This window comes from Lissotriton vulgaris, chromosome 1_1 (genome assembly GCF_964263255.1).
Source record: "Lissotriton vulgaris chromosome 1_1, aLisVul1.2, whole genome shotgun sequence".
NCBI classification, from domain to species: Eukaryota; Metazoa; Chordata; class Amphibia; order Caudata; family Salamandridae; genus Lissotriton; species Lissotriton vulgaris.
In genome coordinates this window covers 1,774,193,660-1,774,215,021 of record NC_141685.1, presented here as the reverse complement: position 1 = coordinate 1,774,215,021, position 21,362 = coordinate 1,774,193,660, and the positions used below count along the sequence as shown (strand labels likewise).

The 21,362-nt window shown below is 46.5% G+C and overlaps 1 protein-coding gene across 5 annotated transcripts in view; it reads right to left on the bottom strand.

The window, feature by feature from the left end:
* SCAF11 (SR-related CTD associated factor 11) overlaps window positions 1-21,362 on the bottom strand; it is an 867,779-nt gene that overhangs the window by 637,649 nt on the left and 208,768 nt on the right. For all 5 annotated transcript variants that reach the window (XR_015295546.1, XM_086919086.1, XM_086919088.1 and 2 more), the window contains exon 7: window positions 20,694-20,737. Coding sequence is in view for 4 of the 5 variants with exons in the window: in XM_086919086.1 (XP_086775212.1) it covers window positions 20,694-20,737 (44 nt within the window). In the remaining variant the exon portion in view is untranslated. The remainder of the gene's footprint in view (window positions 1-20,693; window positions 20,738-21,362) is intronic.

Genomic DNA, 21,362 nt, shown 5'->3' with positions numbered 1-21,362 from the left:
GCTGTAAGAGGTCAGTTTTTTTTTCTAACACTGAAATAGCTAAGTAAACTGTTCCAACATTTCAAATATATTTCACTAGTTATGAAGACTCATTTTTGTAATTCTGTTGTGAAAATATCATTTTAATAGGATCACACCTAATGAGAACACTTTACTTGGTGATGTGCGAATTCTAAATATTTTTGCTGAAACCCAATTTCCAAATTTATTTTATGCACTATTAATAAACATGCATGCTAGTGTGAAAGTTGTGGCCATTTCAATGGAAAAATCATGCTATTTGTAAATGACAATGCACTACCGCATTATGCTTTGACAACATATTTATGAAAAGTGAGTTTTTAAACATGAACTGGGAATTTTTACTGCTCCTGCAATGCTATTGGTGAACTAAGAGGAAAGTCAGGAATCATGTGTACCCTATATATGGGCTCGATTTTTGTTACACATGGTGCATACATTTAGTCTAGTAAAAGTTTTTTTGTACAGCAGAAATAGTGAACTTACATATTTGAAGGGGCTCTCTTATGTGATAATAAAGAAAAAGGCGGCTCCATAAGAAAAAATATTTGCCTAGGATCACACAATTTGAGACCAGGTCACAGGTCAAGTACATTACATTTAGGTCAAGTAGATTATTAAAGTTACTAGATCTGCAGGTCTAATAACATTTTAATGATTTCCCGAGCCCTGAAGCTTCTTCCATCAGAAGGTAGAATCAATATTCACAGCTGATGATCAGCTTTCCCTTAACAGTCGTAGCTTTTGTTCAATGGACTACTTACCCTTGGGGTCACTACACTGCATCCATGACCACTTCCTGCAGAGAAAGGGCATAATCCCGTCCCAGAGTTTCTAATTCCACCAAAATCAAGATGGTGGAATCCTTCCATCTAGGAGCACATCAGGCGGCCCACCTTGTGATGTGATGTGATATGGCATTTTTTTAGCGCGCTACCACTCTTGGCGTTGAGACTCCTGAAGTTACCAGCAGATAACCACAGCTGGACTGCCCATATTGTCAAAGAGGGATCATAACAAGGCTTTGCAGCCTGTGTCTGACAGTGTGTAAATCCATGTTTTCAGTGCTTTTCTGAACCTATGCTCAGAGTTAGCTTCCCGAAGACAGTGGGGTAATTTGTTCCAAGCTTTAGCGCCAATAACTGCTAGGGATTTTCCTCCTTTGGTTGTCAGCCTAAATCTAGGCACAGAGAGGAGATTCGCTGTAGAGAATCTAAGTCGTCGCGTCGGATGGTATTGTGTAAAGAGCCTGCGCAGGTACAATGGGCCCTGATGATGGAAGGCCCTATAGGTGATAATGAGGACCTTGAACAGGATACGCTTTTGTACTGGGAGCCAGTGAAGAGCATCTAAAGCAGCCGATGCCGAAGATTTTCTGGGCCATCTGAGGACCAATCTGGCGGCAGCATGTTGGACCGTCTGAAGTCTTTGCAGGGCAGATTTATTTAACCCTGCATACAGACTATTGCAGTAATCTAGTCTAGATGTTATCAGCGCCACTGCAATCGTCCGCCTGGCACTCAGGGGGAGCAGATCAAAGAATTTTCTGAGGCCCTTAATGATGTTAAAGCAAACACCTGCCACTTCTTTTGCTTGTTGAGTAAAGGACAGGGTGTTTTCAAATTTGATGCCCAGATTTCGTACTGCATTGGTGGTCTTTGGTGGAGCCTCTGTCTCCTTCGGCCACCAATCGTGGGGAGAGAAACAGTTATTAGGTCCAAAAGGCAGAATTTCTGTGTTCGCAGAATTACACTTTAGATGATTGTTCGTCATCCACGTAAAGGTTGCCGATAGGCATTCCCTCAGGGTCATTTCCGCATTGGTTTGGTTCTTATCAAGAACCAATGCCAACTGGGTGTCATCAGCATAAGCAATTGTACTAATACCAAAGGAGGAGATTAGTTTAATCAGAGGAACCATATACAGGTTGAACAATGTGGGGCTTAGGCTGGAGCCCTGCGGAACCCCTGTTTTCAGCACTTTTTCCTCGGAACAGAAATTTCCCAACATTATAATCTGGCGCATATGTGCCAGATAATTTTGGAACCATTCGAAAACGGTTCCCGCTGTGCCAGCATTTGCTAGGCGATGTAAAAGGATAGCGTGGGACACCGTATCGAACGCTGCAGAGAGATCTAATAGAATCAGGACAGCCATCTTGCCCTGATCCAATGCAGCTCAAATGGTTTCAGTGGAGGAAAGCAGAGCAGACTCGGTTGAGTGGTGAGCTCTAAAGCCTGCTTGACATGGGTGAAGGATTTCATTCTCCTCCAAAAAAGCCATCAATTGCTTATTAACGTATGATTCCGTCAATTTGCAAAGAGCTGGGAGGAGTGAAATGGGGCGCAGATTAGAAAGGGTCGCAGGATCTTGCATGACCTTCTGCAGTGGTCGGACTGCTGCCACTTTCCACCTTAGCGTGGTGGTGCAATACGCCTACTTGCGTAACCAATTTCCTGCCCGTGCTGGTGCCAGATGGGTGTCATGGCCGGAGGTGGCATCTCACAGGTCTGGGAAAGCACGGGCCAGAGATCAAAAGTGGCAGAGGCTTTGAAGCCTCAGGCTTAAACACCTCCTGCCACAGCAGGCATGGTTTCGGAACCAAGATTGTGGGCTCCCGCCTCTAGGGGGTTAGAACCTGTTCTGTGGAGGCAGGCTGGAATATACTAGTCAGCCAGCACACTAAAAGGCTGGTAGGTTTTCAGGGGCCACCTCTAAGGACACATACGCATGAACAGAAACCCCCCCTTGTACTGTCTAGTTCAATTGCTAGATCATACAAGTGAAAAGGGAAGCCATCTTAAGTGCATGTACTGGGAAGTGGTCAATAAGAGTTCCCCAGCTACATGATTGTTTTACTGATATCTATGGTGTTTGGTAGCAAACAACTTGTCTTAAGTCCATACTGATGCCAGTCAACATGTCACCTAGAGGAGAGAGATCTATGATGGAAAGACTAGCTTCAAAGATGCTGACCTTTCAGTATTGCTTTGAGTATCTGCCAGTGAAAAATATACATGTTGACTAAGTCTAGACTACCAACCACAATCAAAAATATGGATAACTGTGGAATTAGACCATGTGGAAGCATTCACATTTTTTAGATCAATAAAATGAACACAATTAATGATGGATTTTAAGTGATAACAGAAAATAAATGGTTTGAAGAAGTTAGGTATGATAAGTTGTTAAAAAAAGTAAAGTGACATATGAAGAGTGGCTAGATTAAAGTGCTACAAGCTTTTACAAAGTAGGCGATGAGTTGATCGAAAATAGATTCTCTGAGGAGATATTTTTATTCCACTTGTTAATCCAAGGAATGCACTTGTTGGGCATGCAAACGAGGGCCATACTGGTGAATCTGGACCTAGGAGGCATGTACAATAATAGTACTGGTGGCCCGGTTTGGATAAGGCGGTGGATAAATGGTTAAGATCACGCAAGTTATGTTATTTCAGTGAGAAATCAGCCAATGCCAAATCTTTCAGTTGAACTGTGGTAATAAAACGTGGTTTGATGTTCTTGGGCCATTTTTGATTCTTCATAGACAAGAAGCTTATGGGATAGTAGTTGTGAATTATCGTTCCAAATGGGCCCAAGTGTGGATGGCTGGAAAGGTTACATCAGAAGTCTTTGTTGGATTCTATGAGGAACTATTCTGCATGGAGAGTTTGTCTAAAGTAATTGTATCAAACAATGACTGCATAGTCACATTGCGCAGTGTTGTATACAAATGCATTTCACCACGAGACAAACTGACAAATTGAAAAATTCAACGAGAAATAAAGGAATGAATTCAGTTAACTATCAAGGGTGGAATAGATTGGAGGAAGGTGTTGCAAGCCATTATGCTTACTTACAGGACTACACTTAATCCGGTTTTATGTTGATTCCATTTCAGTTGGTTGGTTGGGGGTATGGGGGGGGTCACAAAACTGGTTCCAAATTGGTACCTTGGTGGTTAAAAAAAAAAGTATGCAAAAAAAAGTGACTGGGTTAGATTGAAACATGGCCTAATCCTACGCAAGTAATTGAGGTTTTTAAGAATGCTGTTAGGGTACAAGAGTTGCTGCTTGGAATTTCAATGGGGTTTCCCTTTGTGTGGATTGGGTTAGAGAGCAGAATGAATTAAACAATGAAGAGTATTGTAACCAAAAAATAAATATGGAATATGCTACTTACCAGTATGCATCTTTTCTTGGCATAGAGGGCTGCAGAGTGGTACATTATGAATAGATCGCCATCTGGTGTTGGGCTCGGATGAGTGCACTTGTTTTTCTCTTGGAGAAGTCTTTTGTAGTCACGAGGCTGGTGACTCCTCCCTTGGGTGATAGTGCGCATGGGCATCGGCTCCATCCTTAGATTGTTTTGCCATACTAGGGTTAGATGGAGTAGTATGATAGAATACAGAAAAGAGGCCCATGTAAGTGTATCTAAATAAGATAATGTTGGAACAGACACAGGTTTCCCGGGAAGCAGGGAGGGCATGTACCACTCTGCAGCCCTCTATGCCAAGAACAGTTGCATACTGGTAAGTAGCATATTCCGTTCGAGGCATATGGGCTGCAGATGGTACATTATAAATAGATTACACAGCAGTTACCTCCCTAGCGGTGGTCACCGGTGTCTGTTGCAACAGTTTGAAATAAAGTTTTTAATACAGCCTGGCCCACATTTGCTTGTTGTCTTGCCTGCACGTCAACACAGTAGTGTTTTGTGAAGGTATGCGGTGTAGACCAAGTTGCTGCCTTGCATATGTCATTTAGGGGAATGTTCCCTAAGAATGCCATAGATGCCCCTAGTTTGCGTGTAGAATGAGCTCTAGGGGGAACAGTTAGAGTTCTTTTTGCCTTTATGTAACATCTGTATACATTTAACAATCCACCTGGCAATACCTGCTTTAGATATAGGGTTGCCTTTATGTGTTGGGGAAAATGCTACAAATAGTTGCTTAGTTTTTCTGAAAGTTTGTGTTCTTTCTATGTAATATAATATTGCCCTTTTGACATCCAGTGTATGTAGGGCCCTTTCTGCTACCGTCTGTGGCTTTGGAAAAAAGACTGGTAGTTCCACTGGCTGATTGATGTGGAATGCTGAAATTACTTTAGGCAAGAATTATGGGTTTGTTCTAAGAACCACTTTATTCTGGTGTAACTGTAGAAATGGTTCTTGTATTGTTAATGCCTGTAACAGACTCACTCTCCTGAGGGAGGTAATGGCTATAAGAAATTGCATTTCATACCTATGCATAGGTTCTCCCATTAGTCTGGTGAGTACTATGTTGAGGTTCCAGACTGGAGAAGGTGGTAGACTTGGTGGAATAACTTGAGTCCTTCCATGAAAGCCTTGATTGCGGGTACCCTAAACAGGGATAAATGTTGCCTGTTTTGTAGGTATGCTGCTATAGCTGCAAGATGTACTCTAATGGAGGTATAAGCAAGGTTACAGTGCTGTAAGTGTAGTAAGTAGCAAATAATATTTTGTGTAGATGCGTCCAGAGGGTTGATGTTGTTACTGTTACAGTATACAGCAAACAGTTTCCACTTTGCTGCATAGCAGGCTCTGGTGGTGGGACGTCTTGCTTGTTTAATAATTTCCATACAGTTTGGAGGTAAATTTAAGTATCCAAATTCTAAGACCTCAGGAGCCAGATCGCTAGGTTCAGTTGTTTGGGATCTGGGTGCATTATTTCTACATGGTTCTCTGTAAGGTGCATGGGTGAGATTCTTAATTTTTGGTGTGGCACCTGTGAGAGTTGTAGTAGCGTTGTGAACCACGGCTGCTGTGCCCACGTGGGTGCTACCAATATCATGGTCATTGAATGTTGCAGTTTTCGAACCACTAATGGAATTAGTGGGAGAGGGGGAAAAGCATATGCAAATTTGTTGGACCAATTTATCCATAATGCATTGCCCTGCGACAGGTGGTTTGGGTACCTGGATGCTAAGCTTTGCCATTTTGCGTTCTGATGAGTGGCAAAGAGATCTATCTCCGGTTGTCCCCATCTTTGGAGGAATGGTTGCAGTATTTGGTTGTGCAGTTCCCATTTGTGTATTTGTTCTGACTCTCTGCTTAGGATGTCTGCTATCTGATTTTGAACTCCTGGAAGGTGTTCGGCTAACAGTAGATGTTTTGAGGAATGGCCCATCTCCAAATTTCCTGCGCTACTCTGGATAGTTGGAGAGAGTGTCTCCCCCCCCTGTTTTTGAATATAATACCAGGACTGCTTTGTTGAGAACATGCATTTGAAAAGCTTTTAATGCTAGAAACACCGCTAGTAGTTCTAGATGACGTTTGTGCTGTACACTCCATCTCCCTTGTACTGTGTATCTCTCCATATGAGCTCCCCATCCGGTGAGCGATGCATCCGCTGTTAGTATCACTTGTCGAATTGGCTCTAGGAACGACCGCCCTTTGGAAATGTTTGTTGTATTCCACCATTTCAGAGAGCGATGCGTGCGGTCTACCAACACCAGATCTGTAATCTGACCTTGAGCCTGATTCCACTGTGTTGCTAGACATTCTTGAAGCGGACGCATTTGTAGTCTGGCATATGGGATTAACCGTATGCAAGAGGACATCATCCCCAATAACTGCATGAACACTAGAGCTGGTAATGAGTGTTGTGGTTGAAATCTTTGAATTAGGGTAATCATTGTCTGAATCCTGACTGGATTGGGGTATACTATAGCCTTTTCTGTATTTATAGTAGCCCCTAGATGTTGTTGAATTTTGTTTGGTTGCAGGTGGGATTTTGTGTAGTTCACCGTAAACCCTAGCTGGTGCAGCAGTTTAACTGTCTTTTGTGTGTTTTGAAGACATTCTTCTTGTGATGTCGCCTTTATTAGCCAGTCGTCCAAGTAAGGGAAGACATGTATTTGCTGTCTGCTTAGGTGTACTGCAACCACTGCTAGGCATTTTGTGAACACCCTTGGTGCTGTTGTGACTCCAAACGAGAGGACTTTGAATTGATAATGTCGTCTTTCTATTACAAATCTGAGGTATTTTCTGTGAGCTTTGTGAATTGGGATATGAAATTAGGCGTCTTTTAGATCCAGTGTAGAAAGAAAGTCCCCTTTCTTCAGTAAAGGAAGTACTTGTTGACAACTTCGCAAAATATTACCACATTAATTTAGCGAAGTTGTCGCCATCGATAATATGCTGGTGTCTAATATCACCAGGCATTTTCACTTTGTGCAATGTTATTATTTAAACAGCGGTACCCTGGCAACATTTAACCGCGCGGTTTATAGACTGTGTTTATGACACTCTGTCATGTTAACGGTTGCATTAACACATGAAACGCCACATTTTCTGATTCGATATATTTTCCAATTTTTTTTTTTTAATTAGACCAATATCGTTTACCAGCCATTTGAAACAAAATGTTTATTTTTTCACAGAACGACTGGGTCATACTACTTAATCGATTGTTACCCGAGATTTAGCCAACTGACGTGGCCTTATTAATTTACATTCAAGGTATGCCTCTTTAACCTTCTAGTCAAATCAGGCTTTCGTCATCCATCTGTCCCAAATTAATTGGAGCTCTATACCCTTTTAGATTCCACTTGTGTGCGACATTGTGCTCCACATCCACATCCACTGCCGTTTTCTGCCACTCTGTTATGGCTATTCTTCGAAAGTTCCAGGTGACAAATTAACCACATTATCAATTGCCTTACTGATTGTTTGATGTAAATGTTAAATGTTTTTGAACTTATATAGCGCACAGCTACCCGCAGTGGGTTTCCCGGCGCTTGCTTAGGGAACCCGTCCTGGTATTCCCCTGCGAGATAACCCATTACTGGGCATCCCCAAGGTGAAAGCCAGGCATCCCTCTGCGAGGGGCCGTTGTGGAGATTAAGCAAGCTATTGCCCAGAGTTACAGAGTGGGACTCCATGATTGGAATAGGCACCGAGGTGAGAATGGTCAGGTCCGGGGAAATTTGAGCCCAAGACCCGCCGAGGCGGGGAATTGAACCCTGGTCCGGGCCAGACCTCTGCATCAGGGTCTGCCGCTCCAACCACTTGAGCCACACTTCTCCACATGTAATAGTGTAATTATATAATAGTCCAATGAGATTAGTTTTCTGTTTGATTCTCATTTGATTTGTCTTAAACGTTGCCCAAATGTAAATATTATACTGTATTGCAACTGTTTTCATGATTATGAACACATCATATCTGCCCTGTCTCTTTTAAAATAACTAGACTATGAGCATTCATAGATTGAATTTTTGATACCTATGAAAATTAATTGAGTCATATGGACTACTGTTTGACTAATGATTGTTTTCCAGGCATTACCAGGAAGGGTTAACTTCTTGGTTTTTAGTAGACATTAAGTGATTGCTAGACACAGTTTTTTTAATGTATATATGATTAGTGATTTTTCAAGATACTTTGTAATATGAATTTATTATTCCATGTAGGGAGTCTTCAGTATAGAAAATATTCCGTCCTGATGATGGTCTATATGACGACTGCCTTCTAGACCGAAACATCGATACTTCATCTCCTGAAATGTTGCTTTGGCACAAACTTACAACCATTTTCTAATAATTAATTTAGGTTGTCTGCCTTATCCATGAGGAGTTGATGTTTTCAGTTGTGAGCTGTAGATAAAAAATTGCTTGTCTCTGTTCATGAATTTTGCTCCAGTTTATTTGTCTGTATTTATCTCCCCAATTTTGTGTTAGTAAATATAAATTTGCCGAATATATTTCTTTCTCTGTGTGTTCTCTTTACCTTCCATTAATTTATTTTGATAGTTTACTAAGACTGTTATCCTGTGGATACAATTGAGTGTGTTACACTTGTACAACTCATAAATCATATTGACTATTTTCTAAATAAGTCCCTTGTAGATGTCACACTGACATTTCCTAGACAAAATGTAAGTAATTAATTTTTTACTTATTTGCAGTTTTTCAAGGTTTCATACAAACCAACTCCAAACAAGAATTTTCAAAGAAAAACAGTCAATGCAATCCTATGGGAGGAAAGGAAGTTATCGGTTTACAGGGAAGTACTTGCTTTTGGGAGTTGGGTTTCTAGAGATAGAACCAGGGTTGCCCCAGTGTCAGAGATGTACTCTCAAAGCACCCTCAGCGGCACTAGAACGGCTGGGTGCAGAGTGTTGAGGCCCAATGTTATCCAATGGGTCTCCGGTTGGTGGCTGCTCACGAGCAGGCCACAAGGTTGTGGGAGCAAAGCTCTTGATGTTGGGCTCAGAGCGATTCGAATCAACACCCACGGTGCACCCACAGAGGCACATGGGCAGTCAGGTGCAGGGCTCTGGTTTGGCATGGGGTGCCCTGTTGATTTCAATGGGGATTCTCCGGTTGCAACAAACAATGCAGCCTCAGGGACGAAGATCTTCTGGAGGCTACCACCAGTTGGAGAGGTAAGTTGGGATGTCTGGGGACGCTGGGACACCATCGGTTGGCTAACCCAAGGCTGTGGGCTGTCGGGTGCAGGGGTGTCTTTTCTTACCCACTCCAGTCAGGGGGATCCTCCAGAAAGGGGCTACAGAATGTGTCGGTGTGAGACTTGAGGCAGGTCAGGGATCACCAGATCCCAAGTCAGGATTGCCAGGGAAACCCCCTTGTGGTGATGGGCCACTTAAACTCGGCCTGTGGGCATCTGGTGCAGAGTGGTGCAGAAACGCGGATTTGGCTGGAGCCAGTCAGTCAGTCAGTCAGTCAGTTGGTGAGCATATTCGGTGCTCACAGGAGACAGTCTTGGTTTGGGAAGGCAGGGCAGGTCCTCCGGGTTCCTGGGGCCTGCTGCAGGTCACACCAAGGTTTTGCTGGAGCAGTTGAGGTTAGGAGAGGCAGGTGGGCTGGGGCCAAGTCAGTTGGTGTCCTCTTTCTCTTCGTTCGGCACAGATTCTTCATCCTTCTCTCTTTGTCTAAGGAGGCAAGGTCAGGACAAATGGATCCCTTCCTTGGGGTGGGTACACCTCCTATTATGCCACACTCCAGTGGGAGAGGGCATAAGTCTCACTCTGGTTGGCTGGGTCCCCCCATCTATAAGATGGCGGAGTCTGAGGGTGCTGGTTTGGCGTTGGGTGCCCTGTTGATTTCAAAGGGAATTCTCCGATTGCAACAAACACTGCAGGCTCGGGACGAAGATCTTCTGAAGGTTACCACCAGTTGGAGAGGTAAATTGGGATGCTGGGACACCGTCGGTTTGGCCACCCGTTGGGTGCAGGGCTGTTCTTAGGCATCGATTGGAGATTCAAAGCATGTCTGAGATCACCAGATCGCAGGTCAGGATCCCCGGGGAGACCTCATTGTGGTGTTGGGCCACTCTGGCTGTGTGCGTCGGGTGCAGACTCGCAGATTTGGCCAAAGTGAGTGAATAACTCGGGTGCTCACAGGAGACAGAGTCTTGGTTTGGGAAGGCAGGGCAGGTCCTCCGGGTTATTGGGGGTGCTGGCTACAGAACAAACCAGGATTTTGCTGGAGCAGGTTCGAGGTTGGGACAGGCCGGGTGGGCTGGGGCCAAGTCAGTTGGTGTCCTCTTTCTCTTGGTTCAGTACAGCTTCTTCGGTCCTTCTTCTCTCCTGGTCTGAGGGCAGGTTCAGGGTTGCCTAAAATACTAGATTTAGGGGTGTTACAGGTAGCCTGGATGAAGGACAGCTGTCTGAAGCTCAACTCTGAGAAGACCGAGGTCCTCATCCTCGGACCCTGCTCCACCGCCTGAAACACCTGGTGGCTGACCTCCCTCTGGACCACACCCAGCCCCCCCGACCACGCCTTGAACCTCATCTTCGACTTCTCCTTCTGCATGAACCGCTAGGTCAAAGCAGTCACCTCAAACCGTTTCGACTGCTTTTGGATCCTCCGTAAGACCTTCAAACGGATCCCCTCCGACTGCAGAAGGACAGTCACCCATGCCCTCACAACCAGCAGAAAAAGCCCTCTACGCTGGAATCAACAAAACTCTCCTACACAGACTCCAAACCATCCAGAACGCCGTAGCCAGACTCGTACTCTGAACTCCACGGTACGAGCACATGACCCAACACCTACGCGGCCTTCACTGGCTCCTTGTCGAGAAAAGAGTCACTTTCAATCTCCTCACCCACGCCTACAAAGCCATCAACAACATCGGACCCAAATACCTCAACAAGAGAGTCTCCTTCCACACCACCCAAGAGAAACCTCTGCTCTGCTGACCTAGACCTGGCAGAGGTCCCCCGCTTCCGCAGAAACAAGACCGGAGGAAGAGCCTTTTCATACATCGCAGCAAAGACCTGGAACTAGCTCCTGGTGAACATCAGATGCTCCCCAACACTGCACACATTCAGGAAGGACCTCAAGACTGGTTCTTAGATTGGTCCAGAGCAGTCTTTCTCCCCTCCCCCCCCCCCTCTTCCCCCCAGCACCTTGAGACCCTCAAGGGTGAGTAGCACGCTATATAAACCCCTGATTGAGGTACAGGTCGGTACCAATGGGTCCCTTCTTTGGGGTGGGTACACCCCCTATTATGCCACCCTCCAGTGGGAGGGGGTATAAGCCTCACTCTGGTTAGCTGGGTCCCCCCCCATCTGCAAGATGGCGAAGACAGATTTATGCTTCACCTGGCCTTCCCCACCAGAGGGGTGAGGTTGGTGAAGGTGGGTACACTTTTACTCAATGGTTTTCCGGCCGATTCTGCTGCCATAGTGAGTCAGAACCGGTGGGGGCCATTTGCTGGGAGCAGGAAATGGCTGGGGCAGCTCACAAAGGCGGCAAGCCTTTGAAGCTCCCCTTTCGTGGACCCTGCCCATCCTGGAGGAGGAAGCTTTGGACCTCGTCCCAAGATGTGCATTGTTTCAGGACCCAGAGAGCGGCAGGTTCTCGACCTAGGGGTCCAGAAACATATCTGGTGGAGGCAGATGGCGAGCAGTCACTCACCCAGGACACCAGAGTTAGGTTGTTTTTTCAGGGGGCATCTCTAAGATGCCTTCTGAGTGCATTTTTCATTAAATCTCACACTGGCATCAGTGTGGGTTTAATGTGCTGAGAGGTTTGAACCGAACTTCCCAGTTTTCAGTAAATCCATTATGGTGCTGTGGAGTTCGTAATGACACTGCCTGCACCATATACTCTTTATGGCATTACTGCCCTTACAATGTCTAAGAATTGACTTAGACACTGTAGGAGTACAGGGCTCATGCACCTGTACCCTCACCACTGGTAGAGGGATGGCTTACCTAAGCCAGGGCAGTGGATTGTAGGCATGGCACAAGGATGGGTGCCATGCAGTCTCTTCACTTTGCTCTGCACCAAAACACAGCCTGCAATGGCAGTGTGTGTGTGTGTAAAGGTACAGGGCCTCTAAGGGTGGCACAAAAAGTGCTGCAGCGCTTAGAGGCCGTCCCTGGTCACAGTGCACTTGGTACCTATGGTACCATTTACAAGGGACTTATATGTGGCCAGAGTTGCCAAATGGGTTTTGCAACAGTACAGTTTAGGGAAAGAACATAGGTCCTGGGTACCTAGTTGGCAGGAACCAAGGGCACACTCAGTCAGTCTAAACTTAAGGTCCAGCCCGAAGCATGCCAATCTTTTGATGCTCCTATGCGGAGTCAACATAGTATCCTTGGAAAAGCTTATGGCGCATATCCAAAACATGAATCATCACACTAGTGGGCACAACACAGCCAACACAGCTAGTGGTATTGAGCCCACCCAGTTCAATGTATTTAGGTGCACTGTATCCATTGTGGACCGTCTGGGCAAAGGAATTGTGGAACTCCTCAGGGAGGGTGGGCAAGATCTCGATCACTTTATCCCAAAGAGCATGAATGTAGCGCCATAAGAAGCAAACAAGACAGACCTTGCACAGGCTAGTGGAGGAGAAAACCTTTTCAAAAGAGGCAACGCACTTCAATTTTCTAGGTAGTGAAGGCGTTCAGATTCAATTTGCTAGCAGATGCCTTAACCATCAGGCTTGTCCGTGTTGGTCCCAGGTGCAGGGCTGTGGCACCTTGCAATGGGGTGACCCCCCACTGCTCCCACCCCCAGTTGGTACCAATCATACTCTTGACCATACTCCTGCCACAACCTGAATTAATCCTTGGTTGAAGGGCAGCAAGGGATCTGAATCAGACTACTTCATGAAACCAGCATCAGAGGATCTGCCCTCCAATGGGTCTGCACCTTTCTCACTGGAAGAACCCAAACATTGGACATGCCACCATACGACTCAGAAGCACGAGAACTCATTTGCGGAGTTCTGCAGGGTTTCTTACTCAGCCCCTCTTCAACATCTACACGACCCCGCTGGTAGAGGTCATCAAGGCACACAAACATAATGCCCTACGCCAGGCTTCTAGAACCAGTAACTTGTGAGCTACTGGTAGATCTCCATCTACCTGTAAGTAGCTCTCCTCTGTATAGCCAAGCCTACTAAATTAGAAGCATTTGCTTGGTTTAATTTGTGTAGGCCTACCAAAACTGAAGCAAGTCTATGCTAGAGAAAAATGTGTGCACTTTCAGAGTGTATACTAAGGTTTAGAGTAAATAGTTTGACGTCCCAAAATATATTTTGGCCTTGGGGATACTTATTGCTAATATTACCTTGCTGCATTGGCAATTGTGACTATAGTGGTTACCTGTGCAGAGGCATTCCATATTGAAAAGTTTTTTGTTACATTACAACTGACAACCCTTCATGATGCACTATTGGTAATCTTGCATACGGTGACCGATGTGGTCACTATTACAACATTAATATTAGTAGCTCGCTATGATTTTGATTGAACATAAGTAGCTCTTATCACAGAAAATGTAGGAGACCCTGCACTAGGAACAACAAACGTATGCATGACCAAAGTCGCTACCTGGATTTAGTCCAACTGCCTCAAGTTGAACACAGACTAGATCAAAGTGGTGATATTCGGAAAAGATGCTTCATCGTGGGACTCCGCCTGGTGGCCTTCAAAACTCTGTCCCACTCCCACCTTCAGCACACAAGCAAGAAACCTCTTAATTCTTAACAGCAAGCTGGACATCTCCAACCAGATATAAGCAGCTGACACGTCATACTTTCACCCCAATGAGGATGCAGAGATATTTAAGTGGCTATTTAACTCCAGGAAAACCATCACCCAAGCCATCATCACCGGAAGACTGGACTACGGGAACAACATCTATGCAGGCCTCACCAACCATCCAACTCACAAAGACTTCAGACCATTCAGAATGCAACAGCCAGACTGGTCAACTTTCCATGGCAGTCCCACATCACACCACCTGAGGGAACTTCACTAAGCACCTTAGACAGGATTGTGCACATCTCAAGATTCTCATCCCACACATGCAAAGCAATACACAACAAAGGTCCAGCCTACTGAACAGCCATTTACAGTTTCACAAACCCTTCAGGCAACACCGCTCCGCCGGAGTCTTACTGGCACAAGTCCCACGCATATGCAGATCAGGAGGTCAGGTCATGCCTTCTCATACATCACTCCTAAATCATGAATAAACCTACCACTCCACATTAGAGCCTCCTCCTCCCTTCTTGATTTCCCAAAGAAGCTGAAGACCTAGATCGTCGAGTAGTCAGCTCAAGGCTAGCTTCACACTGCTGCAACACACCAGCGTACCCGCAAGGGTTATAGTGCGCTACAAACATGTGCATAATATAACAAGGTTTAACACAGTAGGCAACTGCAATTCTATTAACTGTGGACCACCACCACAAAACAGGGGCTCTGTTCCAGCTGGTGTTGTAGTTGGGTGCCCACTTTTGTTTCTGGGAGATCTCTCATAATTAGGCACAGCATTATTGGTATGCCAACAGTTTACTCTGTGGCTCTTGCTATACTACAGTGCCTTTGGGCCTTGTTGCACTTTATAAATTCTGGACATTTCATATCAAGGCCACTTGCATTCAAATACCAATCCTTATCAGCACAGAGTGAGTAGGTTGCAAGATTTCTGCATCCTCTTCATCAGTCATGTGGAGCATTCTGAAGGCCCTGATTTGAACCAAATCTGCCACAAAATATCCTCAAGCCATCAGTAGTACTAGTGTTGAGGCAAAGGTGCAGAATACTCAATACAGCAAGGGCTGTTCATTAGTAATCTCATAGGGAGGCATCTGCAAAACTAGCAAAATCTAAAATTCATCTGAATCTATGAATCTGTGAATCTTACATCGGAATCTGCCAGTATGTAACTCCTGTGGGTATTTTTCTGGAGCATCCAGAGCAAAGTCCGGAGCCGAACCAGTGCGGTCTTTGGCAAAGTGTATACGCATGGCTTGGAACTGGCAGGGAGCTGGGAAGAGGCCCAGAGTGAGTTAGCCCTGGGGTTGGCACTGTCAGCATAAGTCTGACTGGAAGCCTCCAAAGCATAAATTGGAGCCAAAGGGACCCAGAATCATCTGAAAAAAGCATTGCATAACCTCCTTGAAGATGTGACCTGCCACAAAGTCTGACAGCCTGGGAAATTTGGGGAAAATCAGTACCACCTAGGGAACAATGTCAAGAGTCAGATGACAGACATGGAGTTGGGGCCTTGTAGTGAAAGTGCACACACTCTCTCCCTGGAGACGGAGCGGTGGGGCAAGCCTTCTTGAGCTTGCACCAAGACTTGGTTCTTGATTTCGGCTTGGACTTGCCCTAAGATGACTACCTGGATTGGAGCGGGCCAAAGACTTGGAACATAACCCACCTCCTTTTTTGTGCTTGGCAATGCTAAGCTTCGCGTCCCATGGCAGCGTAGTTAGCTGGGCTAGCAGCCTAAGTTTCACCCTCGAAATCCGGCATAATCCGATCACCGGTGCGGACACTGAGCACGCCCACAGTTGTGGGAGAGTGGTGGCGGTCCGCGACGTTGTCCGGCAGCGGCTCTGAGCATGCGTGAATGCAGCAACGCAGCGCGCTGATCCCAGCCTGCTTCTACGAAAATACCGCCCACCCGGGAACAGTGAGCGGAGGCTGCTTGCAGTCCTGATGCATATACGGCGCATTGGCGAGGCTGTCCGAGCTCCTCCTGAGCGGCTGAGAGTCGCATCTTCCAAATCTCGGGAGCCCTGAAGTGAAGTGTGGTGAGGGCGGCAAGAGCAGTAAGCAGGGGCTGCAGCATCAGATATCAGCCGCCATTTACTGTGAAGTGGAGCCAGGAGTGACCAGGGGGCTTCCCCACGTTTGGTGTCCAATACCCCAAGTCCTCGGGCAGTTGACGGTGCCGGCCAGTAGTTGGAGAGCGCCTCTGAGCATGCGGTGAAAGACTGTCCTATGCAGGAGGCCAGAGGCATACCATATTCTGATGGACACTGCACTTCGCGGGGGCCCCGATTGCGTCCCCTGTACTGTCTCCTACGAACTGGTGCAGGTACCTGTGGAGTGCAGGTGTGGCAGCAGATATTTGGCGCTTGTCTGTTTAATGGACGCTCCCGAAAGTGAAAGCAGCCAGCGACACTGAGACCAGTGGTGAGTGACAAGCCTACCAGATCCTGGCGACAAGTGGGTTGCCTTGAGGCTGAGTGGTAAGAAGCTGTCTGGTGTGAGTGCAGGACCAGGCGGAGCTCCCTGGAGTGCTGTGCTCAGCTATATCCTAATTACCGGCCCACCATTGGTCATAACAGGGATTTGGGCCAAACCAATCCAATCGAAAAATCACACTGTTGCAATGAACCGAGAGGATGGCATGACAGGTGGCGGTCAAATAGACGACCCAGAGAACTGCAGCCCAGAGCCCTCTTTGAAAGACATAACGAGGGCCTTCAGACTTTCGTGGTACCCTGGAGCCTAAACTTGATTCTTTGACAGAATAGTTGAATCTCCTGCGGGCGGATTTCCAAAAGATGTCAGAAAAGGTCTCTGCTGCTGAAACTGGAATTGGGAGCTAACAATCGAAGACGAAGAGGCTAGAGGATCAGGTGGCCGCTCACACAAAGAACCAGGCCGACATACACGCTCGCCTGGAGGACCAGGTAGGTCAGGCTTGTCGTAATACTATTCGCATTGTTGGGGTGCCGGAAGGAATAGAGGGGCCATCGACGGACTGGTTTGTAGAGGACATGACCCTCAACCATCTGAAACCTAAACGTCTTTCCAATTTTCAAACTGTTGAGCGGGCGCACAGAGCCCTGGGGCTCCCCCGCGCATGATCATCGCCTACATCCTTAATATCAGAGACAGATGCCATATTGCAAGCAGCACGCACTGGCTAACTATTGGTCAACAGGGGAAGCAGCCAAACTCGGCGATGAACCGGGGTGACAGAGCAGCAGATCCGGGGAATGGGCGATCTACCAGTGGCGGAGAACAGCAGACTGCTGCATGATTTTGAGACAGCTCTGACACCGTTGTGTCAGGTGGTAGGCCCTGAATAAACTTTGACTTTGGGCCTCGAGGGATGGGTGGCCGGTTGGTTTGGTTCCATGACAGCTGGGAGAATGGGACCGGGGCTCTTAGTCCGTTTTTTGAAAGAGAATGTATGAGCCGAGAACAGTCCTTGTTCTTTATTGGACTCAGAGTCTGGCGGGGGTGACATATTGTATGTGGGCAGCTCTGCGATATATAGTGTGGGGGTGTATGATTCAACACTAGTTGTGTACCTCTTCCTGAGGTCTGCAAGCCCACGTTTCCTCTTAAATGGTTTTGGTTGTGTTATCGGGGTGACAGGCACTCTGCAAGTTCTTGGTGGGTGGTTTGGGACTCACCTGGCAGGGAGGCAGGGAAGGTGGGAAGGAGGGGTGGGGAGTTTGGGTGTTGGTGGGTTGGCCTGGGTGGATCAGAGGGAGTTTTGGGGGGGGATGGGGAATTTGCTCATGGCCATCTTATTCAGTACATACAGGGTACTGTGAGGGGGATACAGACAGTAATTCTTCAGAGGGAGTGGGTGAGTTATCGATACAATAGGTTACTCAGCTACGATAAAAATCTGGACCTGGAATGTTAATGGGCTGGGCAATAAAATTAAGCAAACATTGGTCCTGCAGCATATAAAGGAGACACAGCCCGGATGTGGTCCTTATTCAAGAATCGCATCTGAAGGAATAGGTGTAAGGATTTTGATCGATTTGGCTCCAAAAGGGTTGCGCACTCTGGGTTCACATCTGGGGCACGTGGGGTGGGTATATTAATATGTAATACCCTACCTTTTGTTAATTTGGGCACTTGGGTAGATGAGGAGGTTGTTTCGCCGCAGTGGCGGGTGGATGGGAGGGACGCACATTGGTGTTTTGCTCGTGCTATATACCCCCTGGGCTTCATTCTGGGAGCTTTCCCAAACTGAGCACGTTTCTGACAAACCTCCCCGAGGGAACGCTACTTCTGGGTGGCGACACTAATGCAGTTATGTGCCCAGATATAGATCGGTCCAATGCCCCCGAAGGTAGGAAGGGAGAGAGGAGCCTATCGGACTTAGTCATTGCCATGGGAATGGGGGACCTGTGGCATGCACAGAACCCCACACTCAGGCATTACACATTTCACTCAGCACGGCATGGGTCCTTCTCCAGGATTGACCATTTCTTTACGCGTTTGGATCAAATGGGGGACTTTGGTACTACTTCTCACCTAGCTAGAGGGATCTCGGATCATTCCCCGGTTTGCAGCACCCTTGTGGGGCCCTGTTGTAAACAGAGCGGTTTTTCCGAGAATAGACCCTGTGCGCCTTCAAGACCCTGAAATTGGTAATAGGCTCAGGAAAGGATCTGAGCTGTACTTTGAGGAGAATCAGGGATCCATGGACTCCCAGATTGTCTTATAGGAAGCCTACAAGACAGTGCTAAGGGGATTAGCTCAGTCACTTATTGGGGAGAAAAAAGAAAGAGGAGTCCAACCAGTTTCGGCTCCTGGAGAGGGAGGTTCATTAGCTGGAGGGGGACGCGGCTGCAACCCATTCCGTGGACACGTGCCACAGGCGTAAGCTGAAATAGAGTGATCTCAAGGCATTGGCCAAGAATAAGGCCCGAGCCTATGTGCTTGCCACACAGACTATACGACATAGGTGAAAATTATTGGTGTGGTTGGAGCGCCGAGACAGAGATCAATCGTGGGTAGCGGCTGTATGGGATGGAGTGGGCAAATTATGCTTGTCCAGCACAGATATAGCAGAGGCCTTTGCAGCACACTTTGAGAGGGTGTACTCACCTGTATGCACTAGAACAGAAGAGGATTGTGAGGACTTCGCGCTCGTCGCGTTTACTGAGGAGATGAGCAAACGACTAGAGGTGGATGTCACAGTAGAGGAGCTAGGAAAGGCGCTCAACTCATTACAGTCGGGCAAGGCCGCTAGTCCGAATGGATTTCCAGTCGAAATTTATAAAAAGGCAGGCATCGGTCGTGCCAGCCCCCATGCTTGAGATGCTCAAGGAGGCGCGAGAGTGTGGGCACTTGCCAACTGACCAGAGAGCCAAAGATCGTGGTGATACACAAGGCCGAGAAGCCGGCGGGCCGGTGTCCCTTTACATACCTCGCAGATATATCAGTATGTGCGCCTCCAAGATGTGCTCCGCTCCCACATACCTAGTGGCACAGTAGTCCCGGAGTACTCCCAGATGGAAGATCGTTTGTTACTACACCCAATCGAGGAGAAAACCACATCCACCAGAAATTAATAAACAATATACCGGATCCCTTGGTCAGTCTTAGAGCGGCCTGGGTTAAAGACCTTGGAAGCCTCGATGAGGAGACTTGGCAGGATGCGCTCCAGGAGCCCAGGGAAATGGCTATCCGACCTAGGTTTCGGCTCATACAGTTCAAAGTCCTCCATTGCACATACTATCCTCGCACTCCCCTTTATGAATGGGGAAGGTGTCTTTCGGCGCTCTGTGTTCGGGACTATCAACAAGAGGGCTCCTTCTTTCATATCATTTGAGAATGCCCGGTGATCAGAACATTCTGGGTGAAAGTTATGGCCACTATTCTGGGTGAAAGTTATGGCCACTATGTCCAGGGTTGCGGGAGTGCCTGTCCCAATGGACCCGAAGTGGCTCCTCCTGCTGATCAAAAGGGACAGCCACTGGTCGAGGTATGTTGAGATATGTCTGGACCCGGCGGCGGGGGTAGCAAAAGGGAATATTGCTAGGGCATGGGGTGTGCAGGCGCCCCCTTTATGGGAAGATTGGCAGCGGGACCTAGACTGGTGTAAAAGAGCAGAAGAAACTGTATATAAAAGCAGGGGGTGCACGAAAAAATGGAAGAAAATATGGGTGCCATGGCGCAAATACAGAGAGGCAGGTGCCCTTGTGGAGGAATAGTTAAATCGTATTGATGAGACATTTGTGATTCCCTGATGTGCAACTCCCGAATGATGTCTGTATTGTTCCCTAACGTGCTATTTGTACACAGCATTTTATCGTACGGTCTTATGAGCATTGTTAAAAATAAAAAGATTTAAAAAAACAAAATTAAAAGTACTAAGGGATCATAAGAAAATGAGGCAATTTCAAATTAAAAAGTATCTTTCTGTGAAACCAAAGGAAAAACAAGTGTGTGGGGACTTTTAGAAAGGCTTATCTAATTCAGTCACACATACACATTTCCGTTTAAATTAAGTGTATGAGAAAGTAATCTACACAACTCCATTTAGAATGATTACTTTTGGCTTTCTAAGCCCTCATCACTAGTATGTAAATTACATTTCCAGCAGAAAGGAAGACAGCAAAAAGCATTTAAAGAGTAAAGAAATACTTAGTGAAATATAACATACCTTTACAGCCGCCAATTTTTCATTTTCACAAGGTCTTGACGTACCTGCAAATAGGAAAGTAAACAAAGGTTTGTGGATTAAACCAAGCACATGGCAGAAGAGCATTAAATGTTGAGCAAAATCGTGTTATCTCTTCATCATATTTAATTGTACATTAGTGTACTGTGTAGTGAATTAAAGCCATGGGGGTAGCAATAAAAAAATAACTAGTGGAACACTGGACTAAACTGATCAGCACATCAACAACATGGCAGGCAACTGAAGATAGCAATGAGGGACCAGAGACCCTTTCCCTGCCAGTATGATTCACTGACTGGAGAAGAGTTGCCTGCTTAGGTTGCAGAGGTAGCAGTGGGGGTCATGGCAGTAAAACTGTAGACCCTAAGGCAGACTAGGAAGTTACTGGCTGTCTCTGGGACATGGGCCTTAACTTCTAGGAGGGTGTGCGGGTTCACCTATCCCACATCCCACTACCCCACCCCCTCCTCCACCTAACAGCCAGTGGACAGAATGGAGACATTTACAATTCCCCAAAATGACCCTGCGGCTTCTAACTAGAGCCGATTAATCGTGTCGAGTAGGCACTAAGAATAAGTGGGGAGAAAACGAAAAGATGAGGATAATACAGAGGAGAAATTAACAGAAGTGAGAGTTAAACCTGCATTATAA